This window comes from Patagioenas fasciata, chromosome 1, assembly GCF_037038585.1.
Source record: "Patagioenas fasciata isolate bPatFas1 chromosome 1, bPatFas1.hap1, whole genome shotgun sequence".
Classification (NCBI taxonomy): Eukaryota; Metazoa; Chordata; class Aves; order Columbiformes; family Columbidae; genus Patagioenas; species Patagioenas fasciata.
Genome location: NC_092520.1, coordinates 110101343 through 110121106, shown reverse-complemented (window position 1 = coordinate 110121106; position 19764 = coordinate 110101343). Strand labels below are relative to the sequence as shown.

The following is a 19764-nucleotide window of genomic DNA, read 5'->3' as shown; positions in this document are numbered from 1 at the left end:
TGGTCTGTGTGTTGTAACTCATTTCCTGCCACAAAATATGTTCATAATCAAGACAGGTAGCATGCCTCAGAGATTGAGATGATAATATATCAGTAGAGTCACCTAAATTCACCAATATATCTGCCTGGTATGCCCCAGCTATACTGGCGCTCTGACTTCCCTCAAATCTTTGAGAGGCTTAGGCCAGGGCTGCCGTCTATCACTCATGTTCACAGCAGCCAAGAGACACACAAGGAGCTCGCCCCATGGCAGGCGTCACACATCTCACGTTTCCACACATATTTCACAACAGAGCACAAGCTGTCAACAGCTACTTACTACAGGGGGGGAGCATCCACACAGCACAGGTGCTGCCACGGGCAAAAAATGCCAGACTGTGACACCACACACCATATGCACTGCTGTACTCAGCAGGTCTGGGAAAATTATAGATACCACAATGGAAGATTCATTGGAATGATTTTATTTTTTTTCAAGAGAGTTTAATAAACTGAAATTTAAAATGCTACTTCGCAGTGCATTCACTAAATTCTAAGAGCTCTTGACAGGAAATATAAAACAAACTCCATCTCATCTTTAAAAGATGAGGTGTGAATTGCTCTGGTCTTTTTTTCCAAATTTTGCAAAGGCGGCTCTAAAAATGTATGAAAACACCAAAAGCATCTGTGCCAGCCAGTGACATGTAACCACCCAATGCTGCTCCTCCTTCCCCCCGCACTCACTACCCAGCCGGTTCGACCTACTGTAACTCCGGGTGGTTACTGTTAACACAACCGGCTGGAAAACCGTAACCCCAGCCCATCAGCCCCGGCGCCTCCCGATTCCATCCTTAGCGGCCCGTCCCGCCGCTAAGGTGCCCCTGCCCGCCCGGAACAACGACCAAGCCCCAGAACGCTCTCCTATCAGCCGTTGCGCTGCCCAACCCCAGGACACAAGCGCCCTTCGCGAGACTTGCTCGCGAGCACGGGGACCCGCGCACCACAATAGCTCCCCAACGGCTGCCCAGGGCGCGTGCGTGCACACACTCACACCGCCCGCCCACCACAGCTGCTGCCGCCCCGGCCGTTCCCCGCTCGGCTGCCGGAAGGGATTTTGCGCCCTTCCGCCGCAGGGTCACGTGACATCCCCTTGGTAACGCAAGATGGCGGCGCCCATGTTGCTGCCCGAGTCCCCTCTGGGGAAGTTGAGGTGAGACTGAGGCCGGTGTTGGCGCTGGGTCCTCCCTGCCGCTTCCAGAGGGAAGGGGAAGACACCGGGGATCCATAAGGAGGGTCACGGCCCAGCCCCGCCTGCAACCGCCCCGACCGCATGACAGCCGAGATGGAGGCCGCCTCGCGGCCGGGCCTGGGAGTGGCGCAGCTACGTGCAGCAGCGGCCATGGCCGACCGGCCGCCGCCGCGCGCGGGGGGGCGGGCGGTAACTGGCGCCTGTCGAGGGCGGCGGTTGGGAACGCGGCCTGGCACGGGGGAGCGGCGAGCGGGGCAGCGGGGGCGGGGCTGGTAGGGCGGGTGGGGGGCACAGCGGCGCGGGGCGCTCGGCGCTGCCCGGCGGCAGGGGAACCGGCGATGCTGCGCCCCGGCCGAGCGCGTTCGGGCGGCCGCCGCCGGGCCTCTGCTGCTGGCGGGGCGGGGGTCAGCCTCCCGCGTTCCGAGAGAAGCGGCGGCCATGGGGCGGCGCGAGGCTGGGCGACGGCCGGGGCGCGGCAGCCGTCGCGTGCGTGCCCGGCCTGGGCCTTGTCCCGTTCCTTCCTCAGGTGGCGGATCCCCTGGCCAGGCCTCATAGTTCTCGCAAGCACCAACGATTCCCTGTTGCTGGAGTGGCCGCGTTCTCCAGTGTTGTGTGGCTGGAAGGGAAAGCGAGCCCTTGTACATCAGCACTTTGCCCACCTCCTTGTGTGTTGCTGTGGCCTGGGAGTGAGGAGAGTGCCTCTCTCTCTGTTCCATTCTTGGGCTTAAAGAACACCTGAGCCTGGAAAGTGGGAAGGTGGTGTCCTCGCTTGCCAGCCCTAGGCAACTGCTGAGCAGATGAGGTTGGTTTCAGGCAGGTGATATTACAGGAGGCATTGCCAGGCTCAGTTAAAGGTGGAAGGCTCAGAGCATGTAGCCAGGGTTTGGTCTTCAAGGGAAAGCACTGCCAGGGCAACCACAATGGTGTTACTGATAGCATGCACAGGTGTGCAGATGGTGAGGTTATGCATAACCCTGAACAGAAGGGTTAGAGATGTGGGTGAGGTTTTGGCTGTCTGAGTTAGACCTGTGGAATTTTTTAAAATTTTGTATTCTGAAAATGGAAGATTTGGATCTGTCAATATTTGACTTGGCAGAATGACAAGAGTTGAAGATCATCCCTCCCTCCTATTTTTCCATTACATAGTGGCTAGAAAGAAGAGAGATAGAATGAAAAATGACAGAAAAAGACTTTTAGATACTTACAGGCTTTTTAACCATAATGGAATAATGGTGCTGTTTGTAGGCAGCCTTGTAGAGCTGTCAGACAAACAAGGATGAGTCTGGCCAAGCTTCAGTCACAGAAGAGTAGACCTGAGCATTATCTGTGGTGGTTACTAAGTGTGCTTTTGTTATCAATACACTAAAACTGCTGCCTATGAAGAATATCAAGGGAGAAGGGAAGTGACTTAAAATTTCATACCCTGTAAAACAGGAAGACTAGAATGTCTTGAAAGGCATGCCAAAATTATGGGATAGGAGATCTCTGAATTTTTCTTCCTTAATCTTATCTAGTGACCAAGTTTCAGGAACTAAAGGAGATTTCATGGAGTTGGTGATAATACTGCAGAGCTCAAAAAGGATGACACCCTCTGTGTTGTGTCTGAATGTGATTGCTGCTGCTGTCTACATGCACCTTTAACAGCATAGCTACAGATTTCATTGTCATGTCAGGTGTCCCTGTAGAGTTACTGTTTTGTATTAATAGCTGTTAAATTTGCAGTTTGTGGGGTTTTGTACTGCTGATGTAAATCGTGTTGATGTATGACAGTAAAAATCCTTTGTTGGGCTATTTTAATGTAAATAATATTCTCTTATCTCCAGCCATCAAAAATACAGAGCTATTCTGAAGAAAGAAAAGCGAAAAAAAAAGCGGCAGGCTCTTGCAAAACTAAGAGACTCAGGTAACCATGAAGTGTTTTTTATTGTCAATGGAACTAGTACTGATATTTTTTCTTTTTTTCTTTTTTTTTTTTTTGTTCTTTTCAGTTTTTAAGAGGATATAATTTTGTGTTTCTTTGCTGACTGTAACATCTAGTTATTTAGATGCATTCTTCTGTGTTTTTCTCAGAAGCTACAGAAAAAGATGAATCTGTGTCTGAGGAAGAAGAGGAGGAACTGGAAGAAGAGGAAGAAGAAGAGGAAGAAAAGAAACTTGAGGCAGAAAGGTGAAAAATGTAGAAAGTGGCATTTATGCAGTTATAGATACATTTGTAGTTGATTTCATTTTGATACCTTGAAAAATTTCAATATATCCTGTGAAAGTGAATAATTTTTGTATATTTCAGGCTACACAGTTTTTCTGTAAAGCCTGAATGATTCCTATGGAATTTTCTCATTTAAAGAAGATTTGATAAGCTGAACTAATAACTTTGAATTATCTGTATGACAAATGCATCGGTTTAGGATAGTCATTAAATTTTGTCTAAGTGTTATCTGGTTCCCTTGATAGACAACAACTACATGAGCAGTGGTTGCTGAGAGAAGAAAAGGCCCAAGAAGAGTTCAAGCTTAAGAAAGAAAAAGAAGAGGCTGCAAGAAAACGTCAAGAAGAAGAAGAGGTGACGTATAAACTGAGTGTTACAGTTGTGCCTGGCAGTCAGGTAGACTTAGTGTAACACTTTTTACTCTTCCATAGTGGACCCAGTTTTCTTGATGTTGGTATGTTTGAAAGCATAAGCTCTTCTTTCTTCCATTCTAAAAGAGTAAACTTAAAAAGAAAAAAATGAAAGAATCTTTTAAAAGGGTTTTTGTCTGGAAGTTTAGTTGCTTATGGCTGGATGAAAACTTAGTGGTCAAGGAGTTGTACTCCAACATGTTAGTTTTGAATTTGAATGATTATAAAGCATTTGTTTCCTTTTTTTGTTGTTTTTATTTTGTTTTGTTTGTTTGTTTGTTTGTTAATCATAAAGAGGAAGATCAAAGAAGAATGGGAAGAGCAGCAAAGAAAAGAGAGAGAAGTGGCACAGCAGAAGCAACAGGAGAAGAGAGAGAGAGAGGTGATTCCTGGCAGTGGGAGGATAAACATGTTACATATCCTCTTACATTATCAGATGCAACAATCTTTGCATGTTGAGGAGTGATTTTATTACAACTAGCAAACATATAAATATGTTAGTTACTTCTTCTTTCCATTCTGTCTAAATTCCTGAAACTATTAATCACTGTCAAAGAAGATCTAGTGAATCCATATACCTGAAAGGGTAACTGCTTTTAACGCATCTGGCTGTTCATAGTATGTAATTTTTTGCATCACTTAAATACAAAGCCACACTGTAAATGTATGTTCTGCTATGTGCACCTTTTGCATTGTGCAAAGATAATCCTTACTTAATGACACAGTTGAACACAGCCAGTGTTGAAGAAAATGCCCAACGAGAATATGGAATTACATTGCTGCTGTTCCTTAACACAGTTCTTAATCAAAAGATATATTACAGCTCTTCTTTACCTGACTGATCCAACAGGACGTATCTTTTTTTTTTAGAGCTCCTTGGGCAGAGAAAAAAATGATGCTGAAGATTCTAGTCGTGATAACACTTCTGTTAACGATACATTCTTCTTAAGTTTTAGAAGTTGAATGACCTACATGTAAGCTGTCCTCTACAGAAATCCAACGTGAGGACTAGCATGTCACCAATGAAGGGTGATTGCAGCTTTCTAGGATCTGGTCTTTTTAGCTTCTCCACAATAGCAGAAAATTCCAGTCATTTTACCAGGAGATGTCTTGCTACTGTGTCTGGTAGCGACAGGAGCAAATAGTATTGTCTCCTGCATTTAATGGTTGTGTCACTGATTGCATAACAATTGCATGAGGAATTAAAAATAACAGCAGTAGTTGTATTTCCTGTCTTATTTCCTCTTGTGTTAAGTGTCCATTTCTCTCTTTGCAAAATAGGGAGAGAAAATGATAGTCATGTCCTTCATTTAAGGTTGAGATATCGTTCTAAGAGAGCTGAACCATGGTAACAGTGGGATTTTGTTCCTTCCCTCTCTTTGTGTCTAGGTTAGTCCAAGCCCTCAGTGGGCTGATTTGGTTCCCTGTAGTAGGTGGAACTTTTTTGTGGGCTATTGGTTAAATTTTTTTTTCTGGGTTACTATTTTACTGGTTTAGTGAGTTAAATTGGGTCATAGAGGGCACTGACAAGCACCCAGAAGGAAACTTGAGTACACATCTGGGTGTGGAGCCACCCTTTTCTGCAGAGGAAAGTTGTTCACTTGATTTGGCCTGTCTCTTGAAACAGCAGTTTATTCAAATTCTGACTTACTGATTAAAATTTTCTTTTTCCTCCCTCAGATGAGAAAATAGATTTTTCTGGTTTTGATTGGTGATTTTTGTTTTAGTTTTTAATATTTATTTATTTAATTGGGTGGATAATAACTGACATACTTGGCTAGTACCAGATGCTGTCTGGGTTCTCACTTGGATTGCATTTTTAAATTTTTTTATTTGCTCTTCCTCTTTTTAAACTAGAACAATGCTGGCATATTTTCTTGTATTGGTCATGTTTAAATGTCTTTTTTTCTTGGAACTTTATTCTAGAATAATTTGTTAGAACTGATTTTTCAGCCAGTTTTGGAGAACAACTTTTTTGTTTTTCTCAGCCCACTTAGAAGAAGGAAGGGAAGGAATATCCTTATTGATTTCCTGGTTTTGGAAGGCTAGATACAGTGAATTTATGATATTAAAGTTTCTTAACAGTTACGTTTTGCTTTAACAGAGGCTCACTAAGAAATGGGGTTTTCTGTGTTATGTAGAAAGTTCTAAGTTTAAAAGTTTAGTGCAACTAAATGATTATGAATTTAACTGTAATCAGATTGAATATTAGAGCAGGAGATAGTTTAAGTGCTCAGTAGTTCAGTGATAGTTTTAAAAAATAAGAAGATGAAACTTTTCAGGTTTTCCAGCATTAAGATTAGAATATCATCTGCCTGAGGGTCTTGTCTGATGTATCCTTTAATGGCTTTGTAGTAGATGTATTGCTACAGAGCAAAAGTAAAATTTGGTTTTTTAAAGCAACCTCCCATCAAACTTTTATTATGCATAATCATTGAGTATTGTAAATTAGGTTCTTAACTGAAGAAATCAGATGTTTTGCGTGTCTTCAGGGTTTTCACTAGTCCTGTGTTTGCACCATTTATAGGCAGCTGTGCAGAGAATGCTGGATCAAGCTGAAAGCCAGGTATGCTCAAGAGACGTTTTGAAAAAGAACTGAGAAGTAATTTAATTGCCAGCCGGTGTTTACCTTCTATCATGTTGTCCATCTGTTTCAGGAACCTAATGTCCTGAATAAATTTAATAGGTAGTGGCTTGCATGAACTGTAAACAATTATTTACTGTGTGGAACATAATTAAGTATATTTCTGGCTGGTTGGTGGCAGTGCAGTTGTGCATGCTTATGCCTGTTCAGGAGATCTGAGTCAAAATGAAGCTGGAAATACTGCTGTGTGCTGTTAAAAACCACTGTCCATAGTGGTTTATTTGTGAATTAGAATTCTAAATAAATCTGTCAGTCTTTCTGGGTGGCAGGACAAACCTGTCTTTTTAAGAAGATGGCAGGCTCTAAATAAAAGGATTCAGCACTTGAGGAGGGAACAGATCCTTAAGGAAAAAAAAGAAAAGATGGGGGAGGGAGGGAGAAGCTGACTGCTTGGGTTCCTGGAATCACACACATCTCAAGCTAAAAGTGTGTAGTAAAGAAAACTGCAGTCTTCATTTGAATCTTAGAGAGGATGAATTCAGTCTTTCCTGTTACCTTAAATAATAATTTGGCTTTTTGTCCTTGTCATACAGTTAAATTTGTGAAGATTCTTGCTTTGCTTAAATCGCTGCCTGAATCTGAAAAATACGTTTTAACCTAATTAACCCATTGTACCTTGATTGCCATAGCTACATTGGAGTTATATTCAGTTCCAAATTATGTATAAACAGTTTTTTAGGTAGGGGATCTTTTATTTCTTAATATGGGTAGAAAAATGCTCTGAACTACTACCTGCGTGGAGCTGAAGATGTATTAGCAGCCCTTTCTGCAAGGGAATAGGCAGAAATGTGGTATGTTATAGACTCTGTTATAGTATCAGTTCAGGGTTCAGTTACTTACTGTTAACACTGTTGAAATGGCAGTGCTGTTTTGTTGAAAGAAAATTATGTCTGAGCGTCATGAACAGAACTGGTAGCAGGGTCAAATGATGCTTGTAAATAGAGTTTTCAGTTGATTTAAAGCAAGAACTTATGCTAGTCTGCTTTACAGATCTTTTGGCTAACAAAATGAAAATTCCCTTTTTAAAATGTGTGGTTTGTTTTTAGTCAGTCAACACTTGCAACTTGATAATTCCATTTTGAATAAAAGAAATCTTAATGGCCTGAGATGAGCAGTATGGAGGCTTTTAATTCGATTGTTAACTATGAATTTAATTGGCTTTAATGCTGGCTTTTGGGCTGTTTCTTTTGTTTTAGACTTTTCTAGCTGCATAAAAAGTCACACTGATAACCTTACTGAGCTTTGAGCTGTTGCAAAGATAAATAAGTGAATAGTCCTGGCTTTCTAACTCCCAGGTGTATAAAGTACTGTTCAGTGGGTCCTGGAATGATGTAGGTAACGGGCTTACCTGAATGGAAAGAATCTATCTCGATATTTGGAATTCTCGTAGATGACAAATGAAATTATTGCTTGAGAAGCAAATATTATTGTACCTTTTGGTTATAAAATCTTAAGAAACTTTTCCTTTAGTAAAAGAAAACATCTGGTTTAGTGGTTTTAAAAACGAACAACAAAAAAGACCCACACACCTAGAAAAACCCAACACATCATGAATATAGTGTTAAAACTGAACAATTATCACAAAAAGAGGTTTGTGTCATCAGAGACCTAAGGCACTTGGCAGCTTTATAAAACAATGCCTAAAATAGGTTCAGCTTGCCTTGTAGAAATGCAGTGCTTATAATTGCATGTGGATTTAATTGGTAGTTTTATTTTGATATTACATCTCTTTATTCTTTTCTGACTTCTGTGTATTTTAATGGATTTTTTTTTTTCCACAGCTGGAGAATGGTGTGACCTGGCATAACCCAGAGCCCCCAGAGAATATAGGAACAGAGAAGGACAGAGCGAATTGCCCATTCTATATTAAAACCGGTTCCTGCCGATTCGGAGACAGGTAATCAATTGAATATTTACCAGCATAGAAGTGTTTTGGAGAGATGAAAGGGAAGCATAGGTCACATGCAAACAGAAGAAAAATTGCTATATAAATTACTTTCATTTATTCGGATCTGATTCTGTTATTCATGAGGGAACTAGACATTGAGAGCAAAAGTATTGCTTGGCTGGAACTGAACTATTTATTGTTATGGCATATTACTGACGGTGCATTCTGGTTATATTGGTCAGACTGACTTTCCTTAGCTCTGACAGATGCACAGACACATTCAGACAGAATATATTTGATTTCTGCTATTAGTAAAGGCCTCATATGTCAGAGATTGTCTTTTATCTTGTAAATTTGCATATGCTGCATGTTTTAAAAAATTAAAATCTCAAATGGATTAAAGAAAGTTAAGGTTCATCTGCACAGTTGAGAAAGCTGCTGTGTAGCTTCCAGAATTCTGTTTGTATACTGTTTAATTACATGATACATTTATTCTTGATTATTTTTTTTAATATACTGTCATGGGTGCCCGGTTTCAAAAAGAAGTAAAGTAGAAGGCAAGAAGAGAGAAGGGCAGCAAGAAGGTTAGAGGTGAGGAACAGCTTCCGTAGGAACAGTGGCTAACATTGAACTATAGAGTAGGATGGGAAGGATTATTTGCTTTTATTGTGAAATAGTTTAATTAGGTGTCCCTGAGTGTTTACCAGCTTTCAAAAAAAAGGCGCTTTCTCATATGAAGCAAAAGGCAAAACTTATTCCCAGAGGACACAGAGGAAGCCAGAAGTATAAATGGGTTCATAGAGTACAGGTTCATTGATGATGATTAAAGATGATGACCCACATGCAGCATCTGGCTAGAAAATCCTTGAATTTTTGTGTGCGTTAAGGAGGAAAAACAGCTCAGCAGGGAAGGACTCTGAAATCTATGATGTGAATCTTCAGCATAAACTAGTAAGGCCATTTTACTAACTTGTATCACCAAAATATATGTGCACCATCTATTGGAGTTTTCTTTATCCTAGATGTAATTTGCTTCACTCTGGTGTGTCTTGTGGATAATTGTGTGATAATTCAACTCTGTGGAATCTAAAAGTCCACAGCTTTTTTTCTATTCTGAAATATGTTGAATTCCTAAATAAAACTTTGGCCAGCTATTTCACTGCAGACAGCATTTTTGCTTTTCAAACATTTAGTTCTTTGCAATCTTTGCTGTATTTTTGTTTCAGTGGTATGTAATGGAGGGTGACCTCCTTGGATTAATTATAGATTGGATAAAAATCAGGTTTGCTGTGAACTATGAGTAGGCTTGCTAAATAAATACTGAGAAGCATCATATTCTGCTTTTCTCTCGCATGTAGTTGTTGATCTCAGCTACCTCTCCTTCATTTACCTTCCTCCTCCTCACATACCTGCTTCCTTCATATTCTGGTCTTTTTAACCTCTGGTGTTGACCATAAGTTGAACAACTGAGATCCAGCTAAGATAAGGACGGGAAGAATGGGTTGGGAGCTGTTTTTGAATATTGGCAAAGCTCACTCTGTCTTGAAGAAGCTAAAACTGGCCGAGTTCAGTGTTATTAATTTCCCCAGTAATTCAAACCCTAGTATTTTGTAATAATACTGGATTTTCGGTCATTAATTTTCCTTGGTTGCTTTTGTTCTTTTGTGTACAGAAAATATTGGTTTGGTATAATATGATGAGTTCTATCATTCAAACTGAACAGCAAAGGGAGACAGCTTCTCAACTGTTAAAAAAATCCAATTAATTGTCTCCAGTTTTAATTTTGGTTTTGGAGGCTGCTTTTTGTTGGGTATCTTTTTTTTTTATTATTATTCTTTGTTTTTTGAAGTCTAAGGTGTCAACCAGAAAGTGAGAGTCAATTTCTGGCTGACTGGATGCGGAAAGAAACTTCGTATCTGAAGTCTAGGTGGTAATTGTCCATTTTGAGACCTGACCTCCTTCCAGTTTGTCTGTGCTTTGCCAGTGCTAGATGAAGCCAGTAGACTAGTCTGATTATTTGTTTGATGATGCTATGGAAAGGAGAAATGTGTTGGAGAGTGCATGACCCAGTTGCTTGGGGAAGCGTTTGAAATGGAGATCATAAAGCACAATGAAATAAACATGGAGGCTAACATCTAACATCCATCTAAAGGTTTATGGGGAAGATTCTAAAGGTTTGTAGGGGAGAACTGTATTTCTGCATTTGAAGGAGGTAGCCTGAATGTGATGGATGGTGAGGGAGAATCTAATACTTTTACGGCTGCCAAGAAGATGCAGATTAAGATAAAATTTACTTGGAAGAATCATTTTTTTACAAGTGAAAAAACACCAGCCTTGTACTCCTCTCATTTCAGGTCTAAACATGTTTTTCTTCCCTCACTCCTCTCCCTGACCCTCATATGATGAGAACAACTTCAATAAAAGTTGTTCAGTTTGCAAAAAGCGTGGCAGGGACTAGCTTTAATATGTCTTAAAAGATGGTCCGTTATCTTTCTATAAAGTCCTTCAGAAATGGGGAACAAATGTAACCCTAGTAGTCTAGAGGAAATTACTTTAACTCTTCTTTTGTTAGTGGTATCTATAGATTTTGCAGACATGCTTTTTTAAGCAATAACGTGTTTATACGTGGCAGAAAGCATTAAAATTATACTCAAACTCACTTCTGAAAGATTTAATAACTGAAATATGTTGGTTTTATGAAATGTGATTTTATGAAATATGTTGATCTAAAGGATTTTATTTTGTAATAGCTGTTACCCCAAATGGCAAGTGTTTGAAGCTTCAGCAAGTGCGTCTTCTGCTGAAAGTGCTGATCTTTTCACTTTTCTTTCATCACTACAAATGTCCAGGTGTTCTCGCAAGCATAACTATCCAACATCTAGTAAGACACTACTTGTTCGAGGGATGTTCATTACTTTTGGCATGGAGCAGTGCCGGAGGGATGACTATGACACAGACGCGAGTCTTGAGTACAGTGACGAAGAGACCTACCAGCAGTTCCTGGAGTTCTACGAGGACGTGCTCCCTGAGTTTCAGAACGTGGGGAAGGTTGTTCAATTCAAGGTATGCATCTGAGTGTAACAGCTTGTTAAATATGTAACATATACGACATAAGTTGTGTTTTACTGGCCTTAACAGGAATTCTCTCCAGCATGCCCCAGCTTAATCACATGTACATTAGAGAACTATATGGTGTCCTTACAGCAAATCATGCATCTCTCATGTCACTTGTAAATTTGTCACTGCAGTTAGAGAGCATTGCCTTAGTCTGGGTCAATCTTTTCTACCGTTCCCCTGAGCTGTTATAAAAGCTTGTGCTTTTGTACTGCAAGTTATTCATACTGCTCAACAGTCCCTTCTCTTCTTAGTCCGTGATAAGTCCCAGAGGCTCCACCAAGACTGTTAGACAATATAAATATATGTCGGCTGTTTTATTTGTGCCTAAGGACACAGTGGGGGTATAAAATGTATTTGGAGTATACACCCAAACAATGTCATTTTAGGACTGGTTGGATAAAATCAAATGACAGTGAACTAAATAGGTAGAGTAGGTATTTCAGTAGGAGGAATTATAAAAAGGTAAATTACATAAATGGTGTTGAGATTTGTCATCCATCCTTAGTTTCTGCATTTGGTATGCTGAATGTTCTTTCCTGAATTTTTCCCATTATATTATTATTTCTTATGGGGGCAAAAGAGAGATCTGTAAATGGAGACCTCAGAGATGAATGATGTAACAGTCCCATATTGCCCCAAAATATGCAGTTTGGATGGTGAAATCTCCTTGTAGCAAAACCCACTGCAGTATCCCTTTCTGCTTGCCATTTCCTGCAGTCACCAGGAGGCACGCAGTGCCTTTTCTCCTTTTGTTTCCATCCACTGACAGCTGCCTCAGATCTGAGATTGCATTAACATTTCAAGCAAGAGGAAAGTAGAAAAAGTGAATTTTCCATAGCTCTAAAATGAGCTTTTTAGGTAAGAAACCTTAATTTCTTTGGAGAAGTATACCCTCCATATTTTGACTCATGGGATATTAGGAGGTTGTGCTCCATCCCTGAAGATGGGGCGTAGATTCCCAGTGGGGTGTGGGTTGAAATGGTGTCTTACCATCAAACTTTGATTCTCAAATTTGTAATGTTGTTATATGCAACTGTGTTAAGTTGCATATACTAGGGTCCCTATGACTAATAACGGAGTAAGAGCTTTTAGTGTGGCATTTCTGAGCTTCTGAAGTAATTATGCAACTGTAATGTAATTCTTACATGCATTTTGATTATATTAGAGATGCTTAGAAATTATGTGTTTGCTTCAGGGATCTTAGCTGTGATTGAACTGAGTCTCTACTACCATTTAGAATCAGATTATACATGCCCCTCTTCCAGGTGGCTTCCCTTTCCAGTGTAACCTAAGGTTTTGTTCTTGCTCTTTGCTCTTGGAAGCTACTCCAGAATCTGGCAGATCCGTACAAAACACATTTCCCACCTAAAAGTGTCTGTGGTGAAATCATTCCTGTTTGTTCTTGTGTTGGTGGTGTTTTTCTCAAATAGTTTGACTGCTTATTCTCTAATAATTATACAAATGTTTGTTGTTGTGTCTGAGGCCCCTGCCTAACCCAGTGCACTTGAGGTTTTCTCCAAAGGTCAGTCAGGCTTCAGTGATGAATGGAGCCACGTGCCTTGAACGGAACCATGTGCCTCCTTTGGTGGGGATATCAGAAGAGACCTGGGTGCAAAAGAGGCTGGGCTCACACTTCTGACCTGAAGAATGGGATTCTAGCCTGCTTGGGCCTGTCTGTCTCAGAACCCTTTGTAACTAGCAGCAAGCTTTTTGGAAGTTAAATTGTGTATTTTTGAGAGCTTTGGATATACTTTGAATGCTAAATGATGATGAAAAAAATGTTGTTTCAGAACTGTTCGGTGAAAGCGAGCAACATCAGCTTTTCTAACTCATATCAAAGGGATGCCGTGAAGCAAAATTGCTCTAAACATTCAGTTACCATGATGAAGCCCACATTTCCACATGAGGATACTACTAATTGTTTTCAGAGCAGGATTTGGCTGTTACACAGTAGGGCTGGCCCAGACAGGTGTGAGACAGTTTAGTATAAGCTGTCCTGTGGGCTAAGTGAAGCAGAGGTCCCAGTGTTAATCAAAGCATAATGCTGGAAACAGTCAAAAATAAGCCAGAAGGACTTCTTTATTTTAATTCAAGACCTCTTATTCGACTAAAACTAAGTGTTCACAAGAAAATCACATTTAAGTTCATATTGATGAGCTGTCATAAATCAGAATGGCTGCCATCTCAACATGCATGAGCCGCTGTATAGCATAAACCTTCTGCTGCCCTAACTTAATGTTTCCATCCCCTTAGGTCAGTTGCAACTATGAGCCTCACCTGCGAGGAAATGTGTATGTCCAGTATCAGTCGTAAGTACTCGAAATCTTACTAAGTTTTAGAACTAAGCTCCATTAATGAACACTGTATAATCCAAGCGATTCATTCTCATACTGTAATGGGAGCCTAAAATTGGTAAGTAACACCTTAAATTGTTGCATGGTGATAATGCTGTGTGTGATTTTTGCTTTGTAAAGGGAGAAGGACTGTCAGGCAGCTCTTGCTCTATTCAGTGGACGATGGTATGCAGGCCGACAGCTTCATTGTGAATTTTGCCCTGTGACAAGGTGGAAGACTGCTATATGTGGTGAGTCACATAAACAGTGGGAAAAGAGAATGTGTTTTATTGAAAGAGTACTTATGGAAGTGATAACGAGGGAATAAGCCTGTAGCTTTCAGATCTGCCTAATGTTGCATTTAATTTCTGTTTGGAAGAAAAACATGCTAACTTGCTTGGGTAGAGCTAGGAAAGAAAGGGAATATTCATACTATGTCATGCAAATGTCTGAATCACTCTATGGGATTTACCTTGGACTGGAAAAGACAGTTTGGATCCTAGCTTTGGAAATAATAAGGTGGAACTACAGGAAGTACTAATTTATCTCTTTAAAAAGCAGCAGCGGTTTTTGAAGCATCAACAGTTTTTAGCAGTAACTATCACATTTGACTTATCTATAATTACATTCTTAGATGGAGGTAGTAAAATTATTTATGAAAATCATTTTAAGCTAAAACTTTCATAGCTGTTAATAAGTTAATTCCAAGAAAAGTACACACTGAAAAATAATCTTGTGTGAGTTGATAGGTGGTCAGATGCATATTTTTCTGCTTGAAGAAGCAAAATTGATAATAAAGTTTCTTTCCAGTAGGTACATAATGAAGAAAGAGATTTAACAGGTCTCGTTCATAAAAAAGCAAACCCTAATCTGTTGCAGGCTTATTTGAAAGGCAGAAGTGTCCAAGAGGGAAGCACTGCAACTTTCTTCATGTATTCAAAAATCCAAACAATGACCTTTGGGATGCCAGTAGAGACATACGTATTTCTCCTGAACGGACTAATCAGTTGTCTAAAAACTCTGAAAGGAGAAACAGATCGAGCCATCGTGATGACTATTACAGCCGGTCAAGGAGAAGGGGCAGCCCAAGCCCTGATCATTCCTATCGAAGAAATGGAGAATCTGAGAGAAAAAAGAATCGCCGCAAAACCAAGAGAAGGCGCCGGTCTGGCAGGTCAAGAAGTCGAGAAAGAAGGAGGTCTCGCAGCAGGGGGAGAAAGAGGAGGGGCCGCAGTCGCAGCAGAAGTCATAGTCGAACACGCAGCAGGAGCAGAAGTCGGAGTTCGTCTCGATCGAGGAGCAGGGGTAAAAAGAGATCGAGCAGCAGAGGAAGAAATAGTTAAACTCCCAAAACAAAGTGAGAATTACTTTTAGAATTTGCTAATTGATCAAACATAGAGCTGACAAATCTTTCCAGTAGGGCACCAGATATATTTGAGTTTCAAATAAAAGTGTTCTTGCACATTAAAATGTTTCTTCCTAATAAAGGAACCTAGTTCATTGTGTGCTAAGCTTCAGAAAAGTATAAGTCCTATATAAGGTGTGAATGTCAAGTACTCTAGCTACTCTGTCCCTCTGAACTGCTTTAACATCTGGATGCATACTGAGTACAAATAGAAGGAGAAGTAAAGCTTATTTGGTATATGCTTATTTCTGTGTTTCGTGTGTGTTAAGTGTTTACTGTCCCTGTAAGGAGTTAGTACAGAACAGCCAGTGTGCTGTAAATTCACACCACAGCATACTGCAAATTGAAGTCTGTGTAGAAGGCTGCCATTTATATTTTCCATCTGTTTATGGGAAATCTCTTTTCTAGACAAAGTAAATATAATCATGTTATGAGTTGGAGAAAAGGGATCTAAAAGACATCACTGTTTGGTTGTACAATACTTGCGCAGTAGGAGGTTTGTGGTCATAAGCGTCGGATTTTTTTCTCTCCCCTGACTGAGCTGCTGAGCTAATTGCCTGCAGGGATTGCAGTAGGCTAAAACCAAGTAGGAAGTACACAGAAAAACAATCAATTTATTCAGTACCTTAATCCCTAAGTAAGAGTGGAGACCATGCACTTGTAATCCTTAAGTGAGGATAGGAAATACTTTGCATACCTCTTGGTTGCATACCATTTGTAGTTGAAAACAACCTGCCTAGCCTGCAATGGAGTAGTGGAAAAGTGTACATCTGGTAACCAAACACACGTGTGTCGTTGTGAAGCCCCACGATGGTTGCAGAGTGGCTAAAGAAATTGAAGGGTTTTATACCTGAAACAATACTTTAGTTGTGTTGGAGAGGAGAACATGATGTAAAGTCTTTTTAGGCTTATTGTACAGTTTAAGGCATCCTACTGCCTGGCTTCCCTATGGTTAAGGTGGAAAGTAGGATACATAAAAGTGAATTTATCAGGACAAAACCTTTTTGAAATGACAGTCACGTTTGCAAAGTACCTGTAATTAGATAAATCCTTACAAATGTTGCTTCAGTTTTAAATGAAAGACTTGTGCCGTTAGATGGACTGTACTTCACACTGCTTAAGGTATTTACCTTAGGCACCCAGGTGTCTTTTGGTGCTTGGAGAGAGCAGTTTGTGGCACTGAAGGTGCAGGTGGCCTGAACAGTCTGCAGAGACATCTCCCTCTCTTTAGCCTGTCCAAAGAACTTGGGCTCCTGCCTGTGGAGTACAGTTCACACCATCTAAGTTAGAAGCCTAAAGTAGACATGAAATGCTCCCAAATAGATACTTGTTATGACTTCAACAATACAACATAGTCCTGTAGAAGATCTGGATATCCAAACTTTGTGATAGCATTTCTCACAGCAAGAAGAATTTTCCTCCAGGATAGTTAAGAGTGAATGAACATTGCTTCTGGATATATCTATTTTTGTTTTTCTAAATGCATACTACACCTAGCATGCTGATTATACATTTTCCTTCTTTCATGTGTAACTGTTGTCCAATATGGAGTAATACAGCAAAAGTGCTATATATTGATGTTCAGTTCAAACCTGACTTTCACTATATATTGTCATAACTGTAGGCAGAATTGTAGCTTAGTTGATTTGATTAAATGTTTTAGTTATTAACAGATGTAGGAGTTGTAATTTAATAGCATAACTTTTGAAATAATAACAACTTTGTTTGAAAGGCATATTTCAAAGGATAGACGACACTAAGTTTTAAATTATGTTTGAGGAATTTGTGACCATCAGTTTCTCATAGTGTATCTTCTTCTGACTAGACCTTACGGACAGATTTTCCCCGAGGTTTCTGTTTTTCATAGATGCTCACTTGTCTAGTTGGGTCACTTGTGCGGAATATGGCAAACTCTTGTTCAGTTCCCTGGAGTAGAATCAAACTGGCATTTCCTACTTGCTGAGATGCACCAACAGGGCAATGACATCTTCCTTTCACTGGTGCTGACTTGCCTCCAGTGACTCGTGCTGGTCAGCCAAGCCTACCATTTACAGCCCTCAGGTGGAAGAGTTGACTTACGCCATCTGTATGTAGCACATTGTACATCCAGTGTTGTGCAGCAGGCTGTTGCTGAGCATTATCTGGGCAAAATCCATCCCTGAGCTTAGTGGAATGCATGGTGGGAACCTGTGACCAGTCAGGGGAAGCAAAGCCGGCCTCTGTAGGATTAGAAACCAAGTGCCAACTAAGACCCATGTGAGAATTCCACAGGTAATTAGGCTCCATGTCCCCATGGTTTTGTAATGGGATCTGGGAAGCTGAGCTGCTGTATTTTTTTAAAAAAAGTTCTTAAAGACTGACTAAGAAATGCATGTAAAAGTTTAAATACACTTATTTCTGCTACTATAATGGCTGGAGCTTCAGCTGTTTTTCTTGAGGTCTGGACCCAAACTTACTGGCTGTACCTGTGCTGTGTAGGACTGGTAGATGTAATTATCATTCACTTTTTCACATGCAGCCTGTTACACAGAAATGGAGTGCTGTAGATCTGACATTTAGTTTGCATTTGTTAGCATGAAACCTGGACTTCAACTTCAGAGTTCATATATTTCAGTGTTATTTCCCTACTTCATAATCTTAAGTAGTGTTATATGCATGGTTTTGTGTTTATTAGCCAAGTGAGCTATTTATTCTGAAGAAACAGAGTAGTTGTTTTTAAATGTTAAGCTTAATTCTTTTTCTGAAGGGGAGAAGCCCCAGAACATAGAAAGGATTTACATTTGCAAAGCACAGCTTGTTTGCACTGTGTGTTACTCTGTGTATTCCACATACAAGGACCTTATAAAGTGAACTAATATTGGCCAAGTTCTGTTTTGAATGACTGCTTAGAAGCAGTGGCTTTCAGAATTCTTTTTTTTTTTTACATTTGTGAATTCTGTGAGGATCACTGAGATGCTTTAGAGTGATGATGAAAGCAAGGTTCGCACAGAGCTGCAAGGGCCCTCTCTGACAGGCCCTACCAGGCAGCTCACAAGGCAGCTGGGCTGGGGAGCAGGTGCCACTCCTGCCCTTCTCCCATGGAAGGAGGAACAAGCCCAAGTTGGGCAGCCAGTGGATCCAGTAGCAGAGAGTCCCAGCAGGCACAGGCAGTAGGTGTTACTGCCCAGCAGCATCTCAGCATCAGGGGGAACTGGGCTCCCCCCCTCTCAGCAGCACACCCCAAGTTCTGTCTGGCAGCTGCTCCCATGTGATTTCCCTTCCTACCTGGCTGCAGCAGCTGCCCACTGTCACCACAGGGTGGGAAGGGCAGCAGACTTTCACATCCTGAATGCCAGGCTTGCTTTTTGAACAGGGGGAATCAAGCACACCTGAAAAGCCCTTCCCTCTCTCATAGGGTAGGTGGACTGAAATGTATCCTACATAACTTCCCAGTCTGCAGCCTTTGATGATAGCATGTCTTTCTCAGATTCAGTTTTGCATTGTTGCAGTGACATTCCTGTGTGCTAACTAACTTTTTTTCAGAAGAAATGCAAGAGCCTGCTTAAGATATGCTATTGCTTCCTGTCCTGGATCAGTGCATCTTAGAAAACATGAAAGTCTATGCTAGTTAATACCTTTAAAGCTTCATTTACTTTCTTTATCATCTAAACAGCACAGCTCATTTTGCGTTCACTGAAAGATTGTTGCAATTAAAATAAACCCCTACTATTCCACATATCCTTCTATTCAGCACTGATGATGTATCAGCTGAATTCACTATCTCTAATAAAAGAGAGATAACATTGATAAGTTCCACTTTGGTAACCTACAAGGCTGAACACAAAGGAAGCCACACAGGCACAGCCCATGGTAACTTAACAAAGGCAGCCACAGGGTGACAGCCACAGCAGATGTTTAGGAAGGCCTCTTCAAATTAAAGACAGGTTTAGTGATGAAGACACTCAAGCCAACAATTACTTGCCTAAACAATCAAAAAAAATCTGATTATTTAGCTCCCTCCCCCCCCCCCCATGAGATAGGAAATTTAATAAACAAAATTTTAATTTCATATTAGATTTAAGAAATGCCCCAACATGGTAAGTTTTCACCATGGTTTTGCTAATAACATCAACTAGTTCAGTTCTTTTAGAAGGCTGGAGAACAGATTAATCGGAAATTTTTGGTTGTGACTAGGATTGTGAATGTTGCATAATTCCATGTAAGGAACTGAATATTGAGTCTGTATGATCCAGAACCCTCTCCCAATCAACATGTGGTTTGTTTTCATTTTCAAATCAAGTGGCACTACCACATCAATTTAACATCCACTTCAATAAATTTCATGTTTAATGTGGTAAGCCTTCCAAAAACTTGCTAATTTATTGCTTTCTGTACAATTTAAATGGATGTAAATAACTAATCTTGGACACAGTATACTCGCATTTTTTAATAAAGTGCTCAAGAACAGATTAAGCACTGTAATAAAATTTCCCTTTTTTTAAGCTAGCACTGAGTAGCCTCTTCTTTCCTCTGCAAAAAACCAGAACTAATTACA

The 19764-nt window shown here is 40.5% G+C and overlaps 1 protein-coding gene across 2 annotated transcripts; it reads left to right on the top strand.

Moving 5' to 3' along the window:
• The first annotated feature begins 1082 nt into the window (after window positions 1-1082).
• Window positions 1083-19715, top strand: ZRSR2 (zinc finger CCCH-type, RNA binding motif and serine/arginine rich 2). Of its 2 annotated transcripts, XM_065857350.2 has the most exons (11): window positions 1083-1188; window positions 3051-3130; window positions 3298-3394; window positions 3679-3787; window positions 4139-4225; window positions 6371-6409; window positions 8269-8384; window positions 11225-11438; window positions 13746-13801; window positions 13967-14076; window positions 14705-19715. In XM_065857350.2, the coding sequence occupies exons 1-11, from the start codon at window positions 1142-1144 to the stop codon at window positions 15166-15168; spliced, it is 1419 nt and encodes a 472-aa protein (XP_065713422.1). In that variant the 5' UTR covers window positions 1083-1141; the 3' UTR covers window positions 15169-19715. The 2 variants fall into 2 exon arrangements, with proteins under 2 accessions (XP_065713422.1, XP_071668858.1); XM_071812757.1 differs by lacking the exon at window positions 6371-6409.
• Window positions 19716-19764: the final 49 nt, after the last annotated feature.